The following is a 19,904-nucleotide window of genomic DNA, read 5'->3' as shown; positions in this document are numbered from 1 at the left end:
TACGTGTATATTCGTGGAAAAATTAGAAGATACATATGGAAGTTTGAAATGTTTATTGAAACAAGTACACAACCCTGAATATTTTAAAACATTACAAATAATTACAACACCTCAACTACACAATATGTTTTATATGTATGTATGTAAATATATATATACACACATATTTAAACTTTGCTTCATCTTTCAACTTTTTATCTGTGTAAAAAGAAGAACACTTTCCTCATTCAGGAGATTTTTGATGTTGTAATAATTACCTAGAAATAAAGTGATAAGAAAATTAAAAATTATTTCCATAGGAATCATTTCCTTTTGATTAAATGTTTAGTCATCACTAAGACCTATTACAATATATAGTATCAAATTTTAAAAAAAATCATCTAATGTCAAATAACTCTTATTTAATTCCATGAACTGAAAAATCCAAGGACCACCTGTGATCCAGATAAAACTTAAAACAATGTAAATTTCACATCATTTTGATAATGAATGCAAAAACAAATTAGACAAGGGTGCAGATAGGAAAAAAAATCTCCCTCTGAACCCAATCATGTTTTGGGATTTTTTTTTTTGGTTTTTTTAATTGAAGTATAGGTGATTTACAATGTTATATTAGTTTCAGGTATACAACAGTGATTCAATTATTTTTATAGATGATACTCCATTTAAAGTTATTATAAAGTATTTTCTGTATTCCCTGTGCTATACATTACATCCTTGTATCTTACTTATTTTATACCTTGTAGTTTGTACCTCTGTTCCTCTTCCCCTATCTTGCCCCTTCCCTCTACCCCTCTCCCCACTGGTAACCACTAGTTTGTTCTCTGTATCTATGAGTCTGATTCTGTTTTGTTATATTCATTTGTTTGTGTTCACAACAGTGTTGGCATATACAAAGGACTATATAAATACAGCTATTATTATTGTCTCCTTCCATTAGAATGTAAGCTCCATGAGGGCAGGGATTGTTTTATGTATCCCACACTCTTAGAGCAATGCTTGGTAGACTCTCAATCACATCTGTTGAATGAATAAATGAATGAACAAATGAACAAATTAAAATTCCTATCTCCAAAGACTTGTGCTCTAATAGCTGATGAGGCACACTATTCTGTATGTTTAAAATAACCAACTAAAAATTGTTTGACTACATAATGTCTTTGAGATAACATAGGGGAATAATTTTCTTTCTACTCTGGATACAACGTATCTTCTATTTTTATATTCAGCAATTAGCAACTCATTCAATTTTCATGCACCAAAACACTGATATACTTATCTAATTAAAAAAAATTCAAAGAAAATATGCACCAAACTTCTTTGGCATCAGTCACATCATGCTTCATTTTGACCACTGTGGCTTCCATTTTCATGGTGCTCATGAGCAACTATATAAGTATTTAACTATGCGAAAGAAAAGGTTTTTAATTATTCTTACCTGAAGGAACATAGAATGAATCCCCAGTTGTTATTACATAAGGTGTTTCGTGTAAGGTACATAAAAGGTCACCAAAGTCAACATAAAAAATCTGTAAAATTAAAAATTAAAATCTCATTTCAAATTGTAACACCACAACAACTACACTCCAAAGAAACTTGAAGTAAATGTGGTAGGCAGAATAACGGCCCTCCAAAGATATCCATGCTCTAATCTCCAGAATTTGTTACATCACATGGCAAAGGAGACCTCGAGATGGTGAGATTATCCTGGATTACCTAAATGGGCCCAATCTAATTACATAAACCTTACTTGAAAGTGGACAATTTTCCTACTGGAAGCAGACGAGAGATGAAGCAGAGGAGAAGTCAGAGAAATTTGAAGCATGAAAAGGGCGTTCACTGTTGCTGGCACTGAAGATAAGAGAGCCGTAAGTCAAGGAGTGTAGACTATTTCTAGACACCCCAGCCAACAGCCAGTGAGGAAACAGGAACCTCAGCCCTACAACCACGTGAAACTGAATTCTGCCAACAACCTGAATGAATTTGAAACAGATTCATTCTAAAAGCCTTCAGAGAGGAATACAGATCTCTCACCTAGATTCCAGCCTAATGATACTCTAAACAGAGTACTCAGCCAAGCCCACCTGATTTCTAACCTACATAACTGTGAAATAATAAATGAGAGTTGTTTAAATTTGTGGTAATTTGTTAAAGCAGTAATAGAAAACTAGTACAGGAAAAAATTTCTTTTGTTCTTCCTTATTATTTACCAGTTTATGAAAATTCAGAACCATTGTAAAGAATATCACTTAGCTATACTAGAAAAATAGCTAGGTTTTATGTACACCTCTTTAAAGGTTACATGCTTGGTATATGTAACTTAATCTGACTGATGAATCAGAGAGAACAAAAAGCAAAAAAAAAAAAGGACATTTAAACAAGCATCAACATTAAGAAAGTAAAAGAGGATAAATATAGTGCTCAGTCATAGAGGCTTCCATATTCAAACACAGCAAATTTTACATTTTATATATAGATAGCACCTGGCAATGACCTGTTTTTTTGACAACTAAATACAAAATGTAGGGCCTTCAAACTTTGAGATTCAAATTCTGAGATTCAGTCATCAAGAATATTTTGCCTCAGAGAATTATGCCTCCTCCTCCTTTTTCTCTTACCACTTTTGTAAAATGAGCCTAAAATACCAGAAAAACGAGAGCAGCTAGCACTTATCCAGCACTTACCCCATGCCAGCCACTGTTCTAAGCACTTCATTTTTACTCATTTAATGTATGCATCTACCAATGAGACAGTACTATTTTAATAGCTTTTCACAGATGAAGAAAATGAGGCACAGAGAAGTGTAACTTTCCAAGGTCACAATGTAAATGGAAGAGGTGGAATTTGAACTCAGGTACTTTGATTCCAGAATCCATGTTCTTAGCCACTACAATATACTCTCTCAATGGAAAAAAAGTTCTTAAAGTGGTTCTAAAGGTATTTTTATAATTTAATAAAATAAATATATTTATTACATCCAAAAAAATTTGCCTAAAAAAAGGAACACACACACTACCCAGAAAGTCAAGCATGTATTTCTAGATGTTTTTTCCTTATCTATTCAGTTTGGCTCTCTACGCACACCTCTCCCCATTTCTGCAAACATTTTACTAAGAATGCTTTTGAAATACACAAAAATAGAATGATGAACTCCCACAAATAAATACTGAACCCTGATACCCTGCTCTTTTCAAAGTCTGATTCCCCCATTCCATAGTATTTTGAAATAAATGCCCAGCATCATAAACCATCTGTAAATATTTCAATGTGTACTGAAAGACCAAAGTCCTTTTTTAAAACATGACAACACTGTTGTCACACATAAAAATAAATGAATAAATTTAGTGTTAAACACCCAGTCAATATTCAAATTTCCAGTTGTCTCTTCAATGTCTTATTTTTAAGGGTTTGTTTGAATTGGGATCCAAATAAGAGTCACATATGGTCAGTGCTTGATCTATTTTTTAAAGCACTCAATCTATTGAGTGGTTATCAATTTGGGGGTGATTTTGTCCCTCAGGGGACAATTGGCAATGTCTGGGAACATTTTTAATTCTCACAACTAGAGGGGTACTACTGGAATCTAGTGCATAGAGGCCAGGGTTGTTTCTAAACCTCTTACAATGCACAGGATAGCCTCCCTACAACAAAGAATTATTGAGTCCAAAATGTCAATAGTGCCATGGTTGAGGACCCTGATCTCTATACATTCCACGTGGTTGTCGTTTTTATTCCTTGCACCTTATTAAAGAAATCAAGCAGCAAAATTTGTTTTAAAAATCTTTACACAGCTGGATTTTGCTTATTACAACACCAGGTTGTCATCTGAAAAGTCTGCTATTCTTTATTTCCTGTAAATTGGTGGTTAGATCTAAGGACTTAACTTCAGGTGGTGTTGTGTGTGGGTTTTGTTTTGTTTTTTTTTTAAAGAAGGTGGGGAAGGCAAGACTACTTCATAGACAGTGTTGTATTCTTCCATCAGGAGGCACATAATGTCTGGTTGTGTTCTTTTTAGATGTTAGTAGACAGTGATGCTAGAACCAATAGTTTATTGGGTGTTGTAAAATGGTAATAGTCCATTCTAACATTCATTCTTCATTTATTAATTGGACTATTTCTAAAAAGGATAAACTTCCCCTCATCTATTATTTGATTACCTAGTAGTACAGTTTATATGAGAACAGCAGAATAAATATTTAATTATTTTCCTTTACTTACCATATTTGTCAAATTGAGTTGGCTTCCTAGAATTCTCCGACAGTGATGAATTAAGTTTTTCTTTTTGTAGTAGCCTTACAAATTCATGGATTTAGATATAATTGATGTGTATCAATCCAATGAAGTCATTCTTACTGATACTCAAGTTTTCACATCTTTGTGCAGAGAGAGCATCTTCAAGTTGGATCCTGAGACCTTATGACCCAATCCTAATGGTCTTTGATAGTCTGCTATCAGGTATGATAAATATTCCAAGCTCAGTCCCAGGCCTGGAATCAGACATTTCTCTAAGGAACTCTGGTTCCTTTAAGTGTGTTGCTATTACTTTTTTGATTTTTTACCTCTGGAACAATTATTGTCTAGTTTTTCATATATTTCTACCTTGTGATCTATTTGGGTTTTTTCTCTCTTCTGGTTTTTGACTGGTCTTCCACATCACTTAACTTTAATATTTTCCATTTCTTTTTTAAAAAAAAACATTTATTTATTTATTTATTTATTTGGCTGCATCGGGTCTTAGTTGCAGCATGTGGGATCCTTCACTGCAGTGCGCAGGCTCTTCGGTGCAATGCGCAGGCTTCTCTCTAGCTGTGGCGCATGGGCTTAGTTGCCCCGCGGCATGTGGGATCTTAGTTCCCCAACCAGGGATTGAACCTGCATCTGCTGCATTGGAATGCAGATTCTTAACCAATGGATAACCTGGGAAGTCCCAATATTTCCCATTTCTTAATAACCTTTTGTTTCCTAGGAGAGCTCCACAACAAACTCCCATAGTTAATTTGTTCATTCTTCTGTGGTTTGAATTTAACAAATCTACCACTGCTACGTTCTCTCTTACTCATTATCTAGACCTGAGTTTGAAAGAAAGAGTTAATGGCTTATGCTGGTTCTCTATCTTGTCCTTTTGTTTCTCAAATGCATATATTTAAAAGTGTGCTTCATTTTTTAAAAATGTAAAAATACTCCCCTTGTTATTAAAAAAACCTTTAAGTCTAGTTTTCATTATAAAAAGTTAAAGGCAATATTTAGAAGAAACAAAAATAAACTACAATCACCTACTGACATGTTATTTTCTATAGTTCCTTCAAGGTTCTGTCATTTTCATTTTTAATTTCTACTCAGAAAAAAATAAAAAGAATTTTCTACCTTGCAGTTTCCTTAAATGTTTATCCTAAAGGTGTTCCTACATGGCTCTTCTGCAAAATAATATACTTAAATTAATATAAAAATGTTTAGTATAGCACCTGGAACATGTAAGTGTTATATAACTGATTATTATATATAATGGTTTATCTTATTACTAAGTCAAAATATAAATATAACCATTTTTTTCCTGCAGCACACATTTCAGTGGTTTCCAATTTTTGCAATTACTGTCTATGTTAAAATAAAGAGCTACATATGTTCAGCTTCCCTAGCTTTTATTTTCCTAGGAAAAAATTCTGAAATGACATTCATAGGTGAAAGTCTACAAACAGTTTTCCATTAATTTCTACTAACTCAGTAATTATAAAGTATCCTTTATTTTTAGTATGGATTCCTTTGAATGTTAGACAGGTTAAACACTTCCAAACATTTACTATTCAATATTCCTTTTTTAAAGGAATAAAGGCATTATAGCTTAATGGGTAACTACAGTTAGTTCAATGATGATATTTCATAATGCTTATAATTGTTCCTTAATGATTACACAGGGATTATCTATTACTTTAGTTAGTTTAATATGTTATATTTACTCTTTTAATACCACCTGGAGATCTATGACATTTTAAGATTGGATTAAAGAATATTTTTAAATACTTTAGATCTGGATTCAGTATAGTAGCAATAAATTATTCTTTTACTCTTATGTGTATCTTTTCCTTTCCCTGCCTTGATTTGCCCTTCTTAGTTAATATAAACTGAAGGGTCCTGATGCTCTTTCTGTTTCTCCTTTTTGGGCTTACTTTCATTTTATCAGTAAAAAGAACTGTTTTGAACCATGATTTCATAGGTTCCTGAAATGTTACTTACTGAAAGATGTACCTCAGATGTAACATTTTTTAAATGCTGGTAAAATATTAAATATTTTTAAAATCTGGTGATTTTCAAAATCTTTCATTTTCAAATTCAAAATGCAAAAATTATCTGATATAAATACAATGTTATAGGGGCGTGTGTCTCCAATGAGAAAGAGACAGAGAGACAGACTCAGAGAAGAGAGACTCACCTTGAGTCTCATTATAACTTCAGCCAATAATACTGCTATATACAGTAATATATTCTTTAATACTTATTGAAGAAACTAGCTCCCAGTCCTCAATCTGCTGTTACACTTAATCTCAATAATCCCCTCCAGCTCTAAAATTCTAATGATTTGTTTGCAAACCTAATTTCAAGGATTCTTTTAAGTAAAGACCATTCCCTAAACTTCTGAATCTCAAGGCTACACTGCTATGCACAGAACAAGTACTTTTATACAGCCATTGGTTGACTGACTTTAAACAGATGAAAACAACTAAAAAATTATCTGTGCACTATAGTAATCATATATCATTTCTGAGGAAATAGCATTTTTAACGCTTCATCAAGTCCAACAAATCAGAGTTGTGCCAAGAGCAAAACATAAATATATGGAAAAATACACTCACCAATGTGTCTAGGCCTACATGCTGCTTTCCCTTTTCTTGATGTGGTCCTAATATCAATTTTCCAGTAGAAAAAAATGGCGTATCCAATGTTTTATATACTTTCAACTCACCATGTTCAACACAAAATTGGTATGTATCTCGTGGCCTTACAAGATCTAAGGGGAAAAAATTAATATAAGTACCAAGTAATAGCAATGACATTTCTCTGATACAGCATATACACACATATATAGACATAAACCTGCCTCAGAAAGATAGATGTGATTAATATCACTGACTCTGGAGCTAGAATGCCACAGGTCAGATCCTATCTCTGTCTTACAAGCTGTGTGACCATAGCCAAGTTGCTTATCCTCTCTATTTGTGCCTACATTTTCTTTTCTATAAAATGGGATAATAATACTTCAACTATGTTAGAGTTGTGAATATCAAATGACTTAAAGTGTGTAAAGTATTTAAAACACTGGCACAAAGTAAGCATTAGGTAAGTTTTGGCTATTAATAATAACAATGGTAGTATTACTATTTTTCCCATAATAGCTCAGACAGAAAACAAAATCAGCTAAGAGACAAGAAAGGATTCCTATCTTTAAAAAGTTTAACATAGCCACAATACAAATGTATCATCATCATGTCAATAAATTCCTTTGTGCTTGCTTGACTGATTATTAAATAACAAGATTTTTATTTATTTATCAGGTAAAGCCTCTAAGTAACCGGAGTTCTAACTGTAGCTCACAAATTACTATATCACTTTTTAATTTCCCTTTTACTTACAATCTTTTCCAGACCTATAATTAATACATTTTTCTATCATCAGCTTCTGACTATACTCCCACAGACTACAGGATATAGAAAATACATAGGCTCAAGAAACAAAAAGTGATGAATTCTTGACAACACTCACAACTTTTTTAACCTGATACAGTATAGCAATGTTTTTAGTTAAGACACTTCACTAAACAAAATTCTCTGTGCTTCTACCTCTGTTGCCAAATAAACAATCTGGAATATAGAAATAACTCTGCTACTTAAGATATCAAATGGAACCTATGCCACAGTCAAAATTTTAAGTGTAAATACTGCCTCTCTGGTTTGAGATATCTGTCCTCTCACTTGGGATAAATAGTCCCAAGTACTCACTGGTACAGTCATAACAGTTGTTAAAACATTTAAATATTTCCTGTATGTATATACTCCCTGGTTGGTAAATAGCTGAGTGTCCCCTACTTAACCCCACCACTCTATAGCCCATCCCTTGGGACCTCCCATGTTGTCCTAGACACTAAATGTTTAATGCCTGTTAAGTACAGGAGGAGGCTTCTAGGACCCTGTACCAGCCTTAAGGTTCAGCATGGCATTTGTTTGGCTGACTGATGCCCTTGCTAGTCATCTCCAGAAAGGTTTTATGCCCCAGATACCAATATTGGCATCTCACAGCACCAAAGGCTGTCTAAATCCTGCCACAATCCCCATCTGGTCTCACAGTAAGAGTGTATCCGGGAGTCTGCCAGTTAACTTGCTACAGTTCCCCATGAACAGCCCCTGTCTGCTTGTGTCCTCCTGGTCAAAGAAGGCCTGGACCCTATTGGTGGAGGCAACACTCCTGATGGTAGCACTTGTATCACAGAGGACAAATGCATGGTACTGTATGTACCCTGGAGGTTGTCTGCCATCAATTCCCCTAGTGTAGTCCTCATACAGGCTGCTTATTTGAATTAGACTCTCTACTAGACTTTGGCTCTGAAAGATCTGGGGAGAGAAAGGGAAAGCAGACAAGCCAGACTTCAAACAAACAGTTTGTCCTTACTAGTTGTTAAATTAAGTATTCTCAATAACAACCCTGATCTTACCCATAAGAATAATCTCTCGTGTTTCTGGGTCCTTTACCCTCGTTGGCTGCAAAGGATCTCCCAGAGGTGTATTCAGATTTACCATGAATTTATTCTCTGTAAAAGAAATACCACTGAAATACTAACTACTTAGTTAAAATTCTTTTCCATTAAAAAAAAATCTAGTATGAAATAGAGCTATGGACAAGTTGTAAAGGAAAACTGCCAGAGGCATATCTTTTTTCCTGTTTATCAATGACCACTTTGATAAACAAAAATTCAAAAATCACAATGATTTACCACAGAGGCAAACATCCTAAACTTCTTATTTTCTGACAACTTTTGAACTCTTGCATCATCAAGAAGTTAAATGGTGTTTTGCATATTCTCTAAGAGAGCTGAAGTATATAATACCCTTTAAAAAGAATTCTTTAAAATGTTTATTTTAACCATAATTCGAGCATGGAAAAGATAAGCTTCATTTGACAGGGCAATTTACTCAGGTGGAAATGTTTTACACGCTGCTATTAATGATTTTTTTAAAAGAATAAAATTAGTTTACTTTCAAAATCTGAAAAAAAAAGGGGACGTTAAAAAGATAATTCACCCTGAAGTAGTAGTATATCTGAAGCTTTTAGAGATATATTTCAAAATTTGCAAAGAGCTACTTCTCAAAGCACTGTTATTTAAAATAAGGAATAAGTTCATACTTCTTTCATCATCATCAAGACAGATCCTTTTCCTATTAACTATTGTATTGACTCTTCCCAAGTTTCCTTTTGCTTTCCTTTTAGATGATACTTTGTCTGGGGACAGTATTCCACCAATCACAAATCCTCCTAAAATTTAACCAAAAAAAAAAAAAAAGGTAAATTATCATACCTGGCAAAGTGAAAATCTTGAAACAAAACTCATTAAATTAATACAGCACATTTCCTTTCAAAGTACCAAAGAATATTAGTTTTACCACACTCTACAGTTAAAAATTCAAACAACACAAATAGCAACCAATTTCACTTATGTCTCTAACTGTCCTAAATCTAGAAGCACTGATGAAACACGACTGAATGATCTCTGTTGCTTGAAATCAAGTCATCAGTGGAAGTGTAAAAAACAAAGACCACAAAGATCAGCAATGAACTGTTTATAGTAATCCACATCAGTTTAGTCCTTTGGCTCAGAAATATACATCAAAAGAAAGGAAATAACTTTAAGATAACACTCACTATACTTTCTTTCCCACCCTCTACAATTTTTGTAGAAAAATATAAGAAAATGGAATGAGAATAATAATGGGGAATACTTAATCTTTGACAGTTATAATTTTCTCATGTTCTGATCTAATGCTTCATTTTATGCAATTAAAAACCTTGCTAGGTAGTATAAAAATAATAACACTCTATCAAGCCACATGCTCACCTCAAATTGCTACCAAAAAGAAAACAAATCAGCATCTCTATAATAATCAGAGAAATCTGGACTTGAATCTATTCTTGTCACATTTTTGGAGGATGATGATTAAATAAGGTAATGTATGTAAATACATAAGACAGTACTTGGCACGTAATGTACCTAAATAAATTGTAGCAATTATCATTATTATTATTTTGAGACACTAAAGCATAAATTTTACCAGATGGCCTTCCTTGATAATCTATTCGCTCCCCTCGCCAGTATTCCAAAGGTTTTGATCGTGTTCTCACGGTCCTGCGAACATTTGGTGTGTTGGAGGGCAATACTGTAAAAAGACATCAGACAAAAAATGCACATATATGTTTAGTTGGGATGATACTCTGCAGTGAAAAGATTGATATTACTTTCTAGAACACAAATGCTTCTAGACAAAACACTAGAAAAACAAATTTTAAGACATATTTGTGCTATTAAAGAAATGCCAAGCTACTAGATTGGAAAAGATTTAAAAACATGGTAACATTCATGGTTAATGATGTTAAAGGTACGCTGGAATTCTCATATATTGTAGGTGGAAATGTAAACTGATTGATGACAATTTGACAATACCTATAATTGTAATACTCTTTGACGTAGAAATTTCATTTTTAGAAAATGAATTTGCAAAATATTCACAAAAATGGGCAAAGATATAGGTGTTAAGAACATTCATGGCAGTACTGTTCATAATAGAAACAGACAAGAAAAAGCAAAAAGCAAATTGAAAACCACCTAAATGCTCCACAACAGGAAATTTATAAATCAGGGGTGGTTATGTATACATGTGTTTGTGTGTATACACACATATCTACTCATTTTATCTGAACAATGCAAAGTTCTATATACTAAGTTTGTTGGCTACATAATCAACTTCGTATGTTCTTCCTTACTTCTGGTTTGCTGGAGTTGTCCAATTCTGAAAGTGGTTTAACAAAATCTCCCAGTCTAACTCTACTGTTAAAATTAAAATCTCCTTGCTTTTTCTTAGTTTTTTTCCTTTATACATTTTAGTTGCTAGGTTGTTTGGTACATAATAGTTTATGATTTTTCTATCTTCTTCATAAAGTGCTAATTTTATTATTACAAGTCCTTCATCTTGTTCACACTTTTAACCTTAAATTTCAATTCACCTAATATTAAAAATACACTACTATTTTCTTTCTGTTTATATTAGCCTACTTAATTCTTTGATAATCTTCTATTTTAAAGTGTTTCTTATAAACACATAGGTAAGTTTGTATTGTTTACCCAAATCTGATAGTCTCTATCTTACTAGAGGAATTCAATCCATTCACACTTATTTAGTATAACAAGTAATATACATCTATTTATTTCTTCCATTTTACTTTATATTTACAGGTTATTTTACATCAGTGATTCTTTTTTTCTCTCATTCTCACTGGTTTAGTCAGAATACCATTTCTTCCCCCACACCCCAAACCTTGGTCATTTCAAAGTTTACTGTGCTTTTTCACTCTAATATTGGTTACCTTCCCATTCCTGACACTCAACAGTCATACTCATTTCTCCATCATTATATTAAAAACTATATCCCCTACCAAGATGTTATCTTCTCCTTTTTCTCATTTAGTAAAATGAAACTTTTAGACTACTTTTATTACCCCTCTTCCACTCCTACTCTCCTCCCCACCACACCAAGTTTTGTTAAGATAGTGTGGATTTCAAGCTATCATTGCAAAAATCCTTACTTAGTACTTATAAATCCCCAATCATATTAGCACTAAGTAGTAGACACATCCTAAGGTGTGAGCAATGAGACACACCTTTATATAATCCCCTTCCCTAGGATACATGTGGAACCTATGACACACTCAACAGAATATGGCAAAAGCAATGGGAAGTCACTTCTGTGATTACATCATGATTATACATATAAGACACTATCTAGCAGAAGGAGAGAAAAATTCTTCCTTGCTCACTTTGGAGAAGCAAGCTGCCAAACTGTTAAGGGTCTACGAAAAGGGTCATGCGACAAGGAACTGCAGGTGACCCCTAGAAGTCAAGAGTAGTGGCCCATGGCTCACAGCCACCAAGAAAACATGTACCTCAGTCCTACAATTCCAAGGAACTGAATTCTGCTAATAACTACATGAGCTTGTGGTGGTTAACAGGACCTAGAGCCTCCGGTAAGACCATGGCCCAGGCTGAAACTTTCAACTGCAGCCTGTGAAACCCTTGAACAGAGGACCCAGCTAATTTGTGCCTGAGCTCCTGACCCACGGAAACCAAGGGATAATAATGTGTGTTGTCTAAACAACTAAATTTGTAGTAATCTGGTACACAGCAACAGAAAACAAATATACATTGTTTAAATTTAACCACATATATTGAGAATCATTCCTCAGCACTGTTTCCTCTCTTTGAACTCAGTTCTGACTTATATGATACTTGGTTAGATTACCTTACATGGATATTTCACAGAGGATGCTAAACTTAATCTTGCATTATCTGCAAAATAAATTCAGTTATCAGAAAGATATCCTGGCTAGTTAAAACAAAGGATTTTAATACATTTCTTTTTTTTTTACCATCTTTATTGGAGTATAACTGCTTTACAATGTTGTGTTAGTACCTACTGTATAACAAGGTGAATTATATATGTATACATATATCCCCATATCCCCTCCCTCTTGCGCCTCCCTCCCACCCTCCCTATCCCACCCATCAAGGTGGTCACAAAGCACTGAGCTGATCTCGCTGTGCTATGCAGCTGCTTCCCACTAGCTATCTATTTTACATTTCGTAGTGTATATATGTTAATGTTACTCTCTCACTTCGTCCCAGCTTACCCTTCTCCCTCCCCGTGTCCTCAAGTCCATTCTCTACGTCTGCGTCAATATTCCTGTCCTGCCTCTAGGTTCATCAAAATCATTTTTTTTTAGATTCAATATATGTGTGTTAGCATACGGTATTTGTTTTTCTCTTTCTGACTTACTTCATTCTGTATGACAGACTCTAAGTCCATCCACCTCACTACAAATAACTCAATTTCATTTCTTTTTATGGCTGAGTAATATTCCATTGTGTGTATATGTGTATGTATGTGTATGTATATATATATATATATATATATATATATATATATGCCACATTTTCTTTATCCATTCATCTCTTGATGGACACTTAGGTTGCTTCCATATCCTGGCTATTGTAAATAGTGCAGCAATGAACACTGTGGTACATGACTCTTTTTGAATTGTGGTTTTCTCAGGTATGTGACCAGTAGTGGGATTGCTGGGTCATATGGTAGTTCTATTTTTAGTTTTTTAAGGAACCTCCATTCTGTTCACGATAGTGGCTGTATCAATTTACACTCCCACCAACAGTGCAAGAGGGTTCCCTTTTCTCCACACCCTCTCCAGCATTTTATGTTTGTAGATTTTGTGATGATGGCCATTCTGACTGGTGTGAGGTGATATCTCATTGTAGTTTTGATTTGCATTTCTCTAATGATTAGTGATGTTGGGCATCTTTCCACGTGTTTGTTGGCAATCTGTATATCTTATTTGGAGAAATATCCATTTAGGTCTTCTGCCCATTTTTGGACTGGGTTTTTTGTTGATATTGAGCTGCATGAGCTGCTTGTATATTTTGGAGATTAATCCTTTGTCAGTTGCTTCGTTTGCAAATATTTTCTCCCATTCTTAGGATTGTCTTTTCGTCTGGTTTATGGTTTCCTTTGCTGTGCAAAAGCTTTTAACTTTCATTAGGTCCAATTGTTTATTTTTGTTTTCATTCCCTTTACTCTAGGAGGTGGGTCAAAAAGGATCTTGCTGTGATTTTTGTCATGGAATGTTCTGCCTATGTTTTCCTCTAAGAGTTTTACAGTGTCTGGCCTTACATTTAGGCCTGTAATCCATTTTGAGTTTATTTTTGTGTTTGGTGTTAGGAAGTGTTCTAATATCATTCTTTTACACGTAGCTGTCCAGTTTTCCCAGCACCACTTATTGAAGAGGCTGTCTTTTCTCCACTGTATATTCTTGCCTCCTTTATCAAAGATAAGGTGACCATATGTGCATGGCTTTACCTCTGGGCCTTCTATCCTGTTCCATTGATCTATATTTCTGTTTTTGTGCCAGTACCATACTGCCTTGATTACTGTACCTTTGTAGTGCAGTCTGAAGTCCGGGAGCCTGATTCCTCCAGCTCTGTTTTTCTTTCTCAAGATTGCTTTGGCTATTCGGGGTCTTTTGTGTTTCCATACAAATTGTGAAATATTTTGTTCTGGTTCTGTGAAAAATGCCATTGGTAGTTTCACAGGGATTGCACTGAATCTGTAGACTGCTTTGCGTAGTATAGTCATTTTCACAATGTTGATTCTTCCGACCCAAGAACGTGATATATCTCTCCATCTGTTTGTATCATCTTTAATTTCTTTCATTAGTGTCTTATATTTTTCTGCATACAGGTCTTTTGTATCCTTAGGTAGGTTTATTCCTAGGTATTTTATTCTTTTTGTTGCAACGGTAAATTGGAGTGTTTCCTTAACTTCTCTTTCAGATTTTTCATCATCAGTGTTTAGGAAAACAGGAGATTTCTGTGCATTAATTTTGTATCTTGCTACTCTACCAAATTCATTGATTAGCTCTAGTAGTTTTCTGGTAGCATCTTTAGGATTCTCTGTGTATAGTATCATATCATCTGCAAACAGTGACAGTTTTACTACTTCTTTTCCGCTTTGGATTCCTTTTATTTCTTTTTCTTCTCTGATGGCTGTGGCTAAAGCTTACAAAACTACGTTGAATAACAGTGGTGAGAGTGGGCAACCTTGTCTTGTTCCTGATCTTAGAGGACACGTTTTCAGTTTTTCACCATTGAGAACGATGTTGGCTGTGGATTTGTCATATATAGCTTTTATTATGTTGAGGTAGGTTCCCTCTCTGCCTACTTTCTGGAGAGTTTTTGCATAAATGGGTGTTTAATTTTGTCAAAAGTTTTTTCTTCATCTATTGAGATGATCACATGCTTTTATCATTCAGTTTGTTAATATGGTGTATCACATTGATTGATTTGCGTATACTGAAGAATCCTTGCATTCCTGGGGTAAACCCCACTTGATCACAGTGTATGATCCTTTTAATATGCTGTTGGATTCTGTTTGCTAGTATTTTGTTGAGGATTTTTGCATCTATGTTCATCAGAGATATTGGCCTGTAGTTTTCTTTTTTTGTGACATCTTTGGTTTTGGCATCAGGGTGATGGTAGCTTTGTAGAATGAGTTTGGGAGTATTCCTCCCTCTGCTATATTTTGGAAGAGTCTGAGAAGGATGGGTGTTAGCTCTTATCTAAATGATTGATATAATTTGCCTGTGAATCCATCTGGTCCTGGGCTGTTTATTGGAAGATTGTTAATCACAGTTTCAATTTCAGTGCTTGTGATTGGTCTGTTTATATTTTCTATTTCTTCCTGGTTCAGTTTCGGAAGGTTGTACTTTTCTAAGAATGTGTCCATTTCTTCCAGGTTGTCCATTTTATTGGCATAGAGTTGCTTGTAGTAATCTCTCATGATCCTTTGTATTTCTGCAGTGTCAGATGTTACTTCTCTGTTTTCATTCCTAATTCTGTTGATTTGAGTCTTCTCCCTTTTTTCTTCGTAAGTCTGGCTAATGGTTTATCAATTTTGTTTATCTTCTCAAAGAACCAGCTTTTAGTTTTACTGATCTTTGCTATCGTTTCCTTCATTTCTTTTTCACTTATTTCTGATCTGATATTTATGAATTCTTTCCTTCTGCTAACTTTGGGTTTTTTTGTCCTTCTTTCTCTAATTGCTTTAGGTGTAAGGTTAGGTTGTTTATTTGAGATGTTTCTTGTTTCTTGAGGTAGTATTGTATTGCTATAAACTTCCCTCGTAGAACTGCTTTTACTGCATCCCACAGGTTTTGGGTCGTCGTGTTTCCATTGTCATTTGTTTCTAGGTATTTTTTGATTTCCTCTTTGATTTCTTCAGTGACCTCTTGGTTATTTAGCGTATTGTTTAGCCTCCATGTGTTTGTATATTTTACAGTTTTTTTTCCTGTAAATGATATCTAGTCTCACAGCCTTGTGATGAGAAAAGATACTTGATACAATTTCAATTTTCTTAAATTTACCAAGGCTTGATTTGTGATCCAACATATGGTCTATCCTGGAGAATGTTCCATGAGCACTTGAGAAGAAAGTGTATTCTGTTGTTTTTGGATGGAATGTCCTATAAATATCAATTAAGTCAATCTTGTTTATTGTGTCATTTAAAGCTTCTGTTTCCTTATTTATTTTCATTTTGGATAATCTGTCCATTGGTGAAAGTGGGGTGTTAAAGTCCCCTACTATGATTGTGTTACTGTCAATTTCCCCTTTTATGGCTGCTAGCATTTGCCTTATGTATTGAGGAGCTCCTATGTTGGGTGCATATATAGTTACAACTGTTTTATCTTCTTCTTGGATTGATGCCTTGATCATTCTGTAGTGTCCTTCTTTGTCTCCTGTAATAGTCTTTATTTTGAAGTCTATTTTGATATGAGAATTGCTACTCCAGCTTTCTTTTGATTTCCATTTGCATGGAATATCTTTTTCCATCCCCTCACTTTGTCTGTATGTCCATAGGTCTGAAGTGGGTCTCTTGTAGACAGCATATATATGGGTATTGTTTTTGTATCCATTCAGCCAGTCTGTGTCTTTTGGTGGGAGCATTTAATCCATTTACATTTAAGGTAATTATCGATATGTATGTTCCTATGACCATTTTCTTAATTGTTGTGGGTTTGTTTTTGTAGGTCTTTTCCTTCTCTTGTGTTTCCTGCCTAGAGAAGTTCCTTTAGCATTTGTTGTAAAGCTGGTTTGGTGGTGCTGAATTCTCATAACTTTTGCTTAGCTGTAAAGGTTTTAATTTCTCCATCGAATCTGAATTAGATCCTTGCTGGGTAGAGTAATCTTGGTTGTAGGTTTTTCCCTTTTATCACTTTAAATATGTCCTGCCACTCCCTTCTGGCTTGCAGAGTTTCTGCTGAAAGATCAGCTATTAACTTTATGGGGATTCCCTTGTATGTTATTTGCTGCTTTTCCCTTGCTGCTTTTAATACTTTTTCTTTGTATTTAATTTTTGATAGTTTAATATGTGTCTTGGCGTGTTTCTCCTTGGGTTTATCCTGTATGGTACTCTCTGTGCTTCCTGGACTTGATTGACTATTTCCTTTCTCATGTTAGGGAAGTTTACAACTATAGTCTCTTCAAATATTTTCTCAGACCCTTTCTTTTTCTCTTCTTCTTCTGGGACCCCTATAATTTGAATGTTGGTGTGTTTAATGTTGTCCCAGAGGTCTCTGAGACTGTCCTCAATTCTTTTCATTCTTTTTTCTTTATTATGCTCCCTGACAGTTATTTCCACCATTTTATCTTCTAGCTCACTTGTCTGTTTTTCTGTCTCAGTTATTCTGCTACTGATTCCTTCTACAGTATTTTTAATTTCAGTAATTGTGTTGTTCGTCACTGTTTGTTTGCTCTTTAGTTCTTCTAGATCCTTGTTAAATGTTTCTTGCACTTTCTCCATTCTGTTTCCAAGATTTTAGATCATCTTTTCTATCATTACTCTGAATTCTTTTTCAGGTAGACTGCCTATTTCCTCTTCATTTGTTTGGTTTGGTGGGTTTTTACCTTGCTCCGACATCTGTAACATACTTTTTTGTCATTTTTTTTTTTTGATGGGTGGGGCTGTATTCCTGTCTTACTGGTTGTTTGGCCTGAGACGTCCAGCACTGGAGTTTGCAGGCAGTTGGATAGAGCCAGGTCTTGGTGCTGAGATGAGGACCTCTGGGATGCCTCACTCCGACTGATATTCCGTGGGGGCTGAGGTCCTCTGTTAGTCCAGCGATTTTGACTTGCAGCTCCCACCACAGGAGCTCGGGCATGACCTCTGGCCTGATGACCAAGATCCCACAAGCTTCCTGGTGCATATAAAAAAAAAAGAAAGAAAGAAAAAAGGAGCAGTACAATATCAAAGAATAAAAAATAAAATAAAATTAGAAAGATAAAAAATATATCAGGAAAAATAAAACTATAATCGAAACAACCAGTCGCTGGGGGTTCATCCTGTCCCCTTAGGTGTCCGTGGTCCCCCACCGGTGCCTGGTAGGTGCCCTAGTTGTGAGGAGACATGAATTCCACATGCTCCTAGTATGCCATCTTGACCACGCCCGCCTCTGTAATACATTTCTGAAAGTAGGCTATATATATTATTTTATTCTTCCAGAGTTACATACATGAGTTGTGGTAGTCAGGTTTTGTTTTTTTTTTTCTCCTTTATATGTAACTTTTCTGTCTGGAAGCTTTCCTCTATCCTTGAAATTCAGGAATTTTATTCACTTATGTTTAGAGATGTATCTTTTTCATTAATTCTCTCTGGCAGTTGGTAAACTTTCTCAAATTGCAGATCAAGCCTATCTTTACTCCAGGGAAGTTTTAACTAGTACTTTCTTTAACTGTTTTCATTCTCCCATCTGTTTCGTTTTTCTGGAAATCCTGTTATTTGCATGTTTTATCTGCTGTCTCCATGTTATTTCCACTGTGTATTTTTTTCTTCATCGTTTCCATCTTTTTTTATATTTCTGTTCTGATGAATTTCTTCAATGTCAATACCAGCTACTAATTCAGCTCTCAACAGAAAATATCTTTACTTTCAGTTCATGTACTGACTTTTTAAACTGAAAAATTATGCTTTAGCAACCAGAAAGCCTTCTATGATATAACTAGATCTCTGACAGTACTCATATTTCCTTCATTGTTAAAATTGTTATCCATCTACTACAACGGTTCTAGCACACCAGAAGCTGCCTACTGTTGCTAGGCATAATTCTTGATTTTGCTCTCTTGGGTTGCTGGAGCCCCTGCTCAGGGACACTTTTATTTCTCTTTGCCTACTCTGACTCTAGGCATATTCCACTCCAAGACAAGCATTAAGCACCGAGAAGTATAGCAGTCTCTCTTCACATGGGTCTACAAAGTACTAACTGACAAGATGTGAGGTTTTGGTTGAAGCAATTAGAAAAAGCTTCATTCCTACAGGTTCTCTTCAGGTACAAGTGTAGAAGCCTCAAGTATAGGGAGAGAAATAAAAAGTCACTCCAGTTCCACAAAGGTGAGAGGTCCCATGAATCTTGACCGGCAAACATCTTTTTGAAAACCATAGTTTTAATCCTCATGTGAGCCTCTCCGTGGGTTCCTTAGCTCCCAGCTTACTTATCCTAGTTACTGCTTTGTTTAGGTGTGAACTGGAAAAAACGGGAGAAGTTGTCAGGGATGCCATCTACCTAGCAGTTACATTTTATAGAATTCTCCACCCTAGCTTCTTAGCTTATCAGCTCCCTACTATAGAGCAATGAGTGAGAGGATTACAGGCTTCATAAATGGACAATAAAGAAACTCAGTGGCCTGTGATGATTTACCATGAAATTCATGAAAACTAAATACAAGTTTTACTTTCTCTAACAATTAATCCAAATAATATTTTCCCCCTGCCTGAGAAAAAATTAAGTTATATTTAGAAATAAAGGTTTTATAATATGAAAGTATTAAGAGAAAAGTAATCTTACCTAATTTGTGATGCACCTTGTTCTCTGGTGTTGAGTTAGACCTTTTTACTCTTGAATCATCTGCAAATTGCAGAAGCAATATCATGAGCAATGGCCGCTAATTTCATGTTGAGTTAAAGTGTGTTACTCAGTCAACTTCAGTATAAATATTTTAAAATAAAATTCAACCTGACAATACATTTTTTTTT

The 19,904-nt window shown here is 34.8% G+C and overlaps 1 protein-coding gene across 6 annotated transcripts in view; it reads right to left on the bottom strand.

Moving 5' to 3' along the window:
* Positions 1–38: 38 nt before the first annotated feature.
* Positions 39–19,904, bottom strand: part of CENPC (centromere protein C) — an 89,421-nt gene continuing 69,555 nt past the window's right edge. For 2 of the 6 annotated variants that reach the window (XM_057546726.1, XM_057546728.1), the window contains exons 13-20: positions 19,717–19,776; positions 17,857–18,072; positions 10,314–10,418; positions 9,391–9,519; positions 8,702–8,797; positions 6,849–7,003; positions 1,439–1,529; positions 39–257 (exon numbers count right to left, since the gene is read on the bottom strand). In XM_057546726.1, coding sequence (XP_057402709.1) covers positions 187–257; positions 1,439–1,529; positions 6,849–7,003; positions 8,702–8,797; positions 9,391–9,519; positions 10,314–10,418; positions 17,857–18,072; positions 19,717–19,776 — 923 coding nt within the window. In that variant the 3' untranslated portion in view covers positions 39–186. Of the gene's footprint in view, positions 258–1,438; positions 1,530–6,848; positions 7,004–8,701; positions 8,798–9,390; positions 9,520–10,313; positions 10,419–12,554; positions 12,602–17,856; positions 18,073–19,716; positions 19,777–19,904 lie in introns of those variants that run through there. The other 4 variants (XM_057546727.1, XM_057546729.1, XM_057546730.1 and 1 more) reach the window with 4 other exon arrangements.

Source organism: Balaenoptera acutorostrata, chromosome 5 (assembly GCF_949987535.1).
Source record: "Balaenoptera acutorostrata chromosome 5, mBalAcu1.1, whole genome shotgun sequence".
Classification (NCBI taxonomy): Eukaryota; Metazoa; Chordata; class Mammalia; order Artiodactyla; family Balaenopteridae; genus Balaenoptera; species Balaenoptera acutorostrata.
This window is presented reverse-complemented; position numbering and strand designations above follow the sequence as displayed.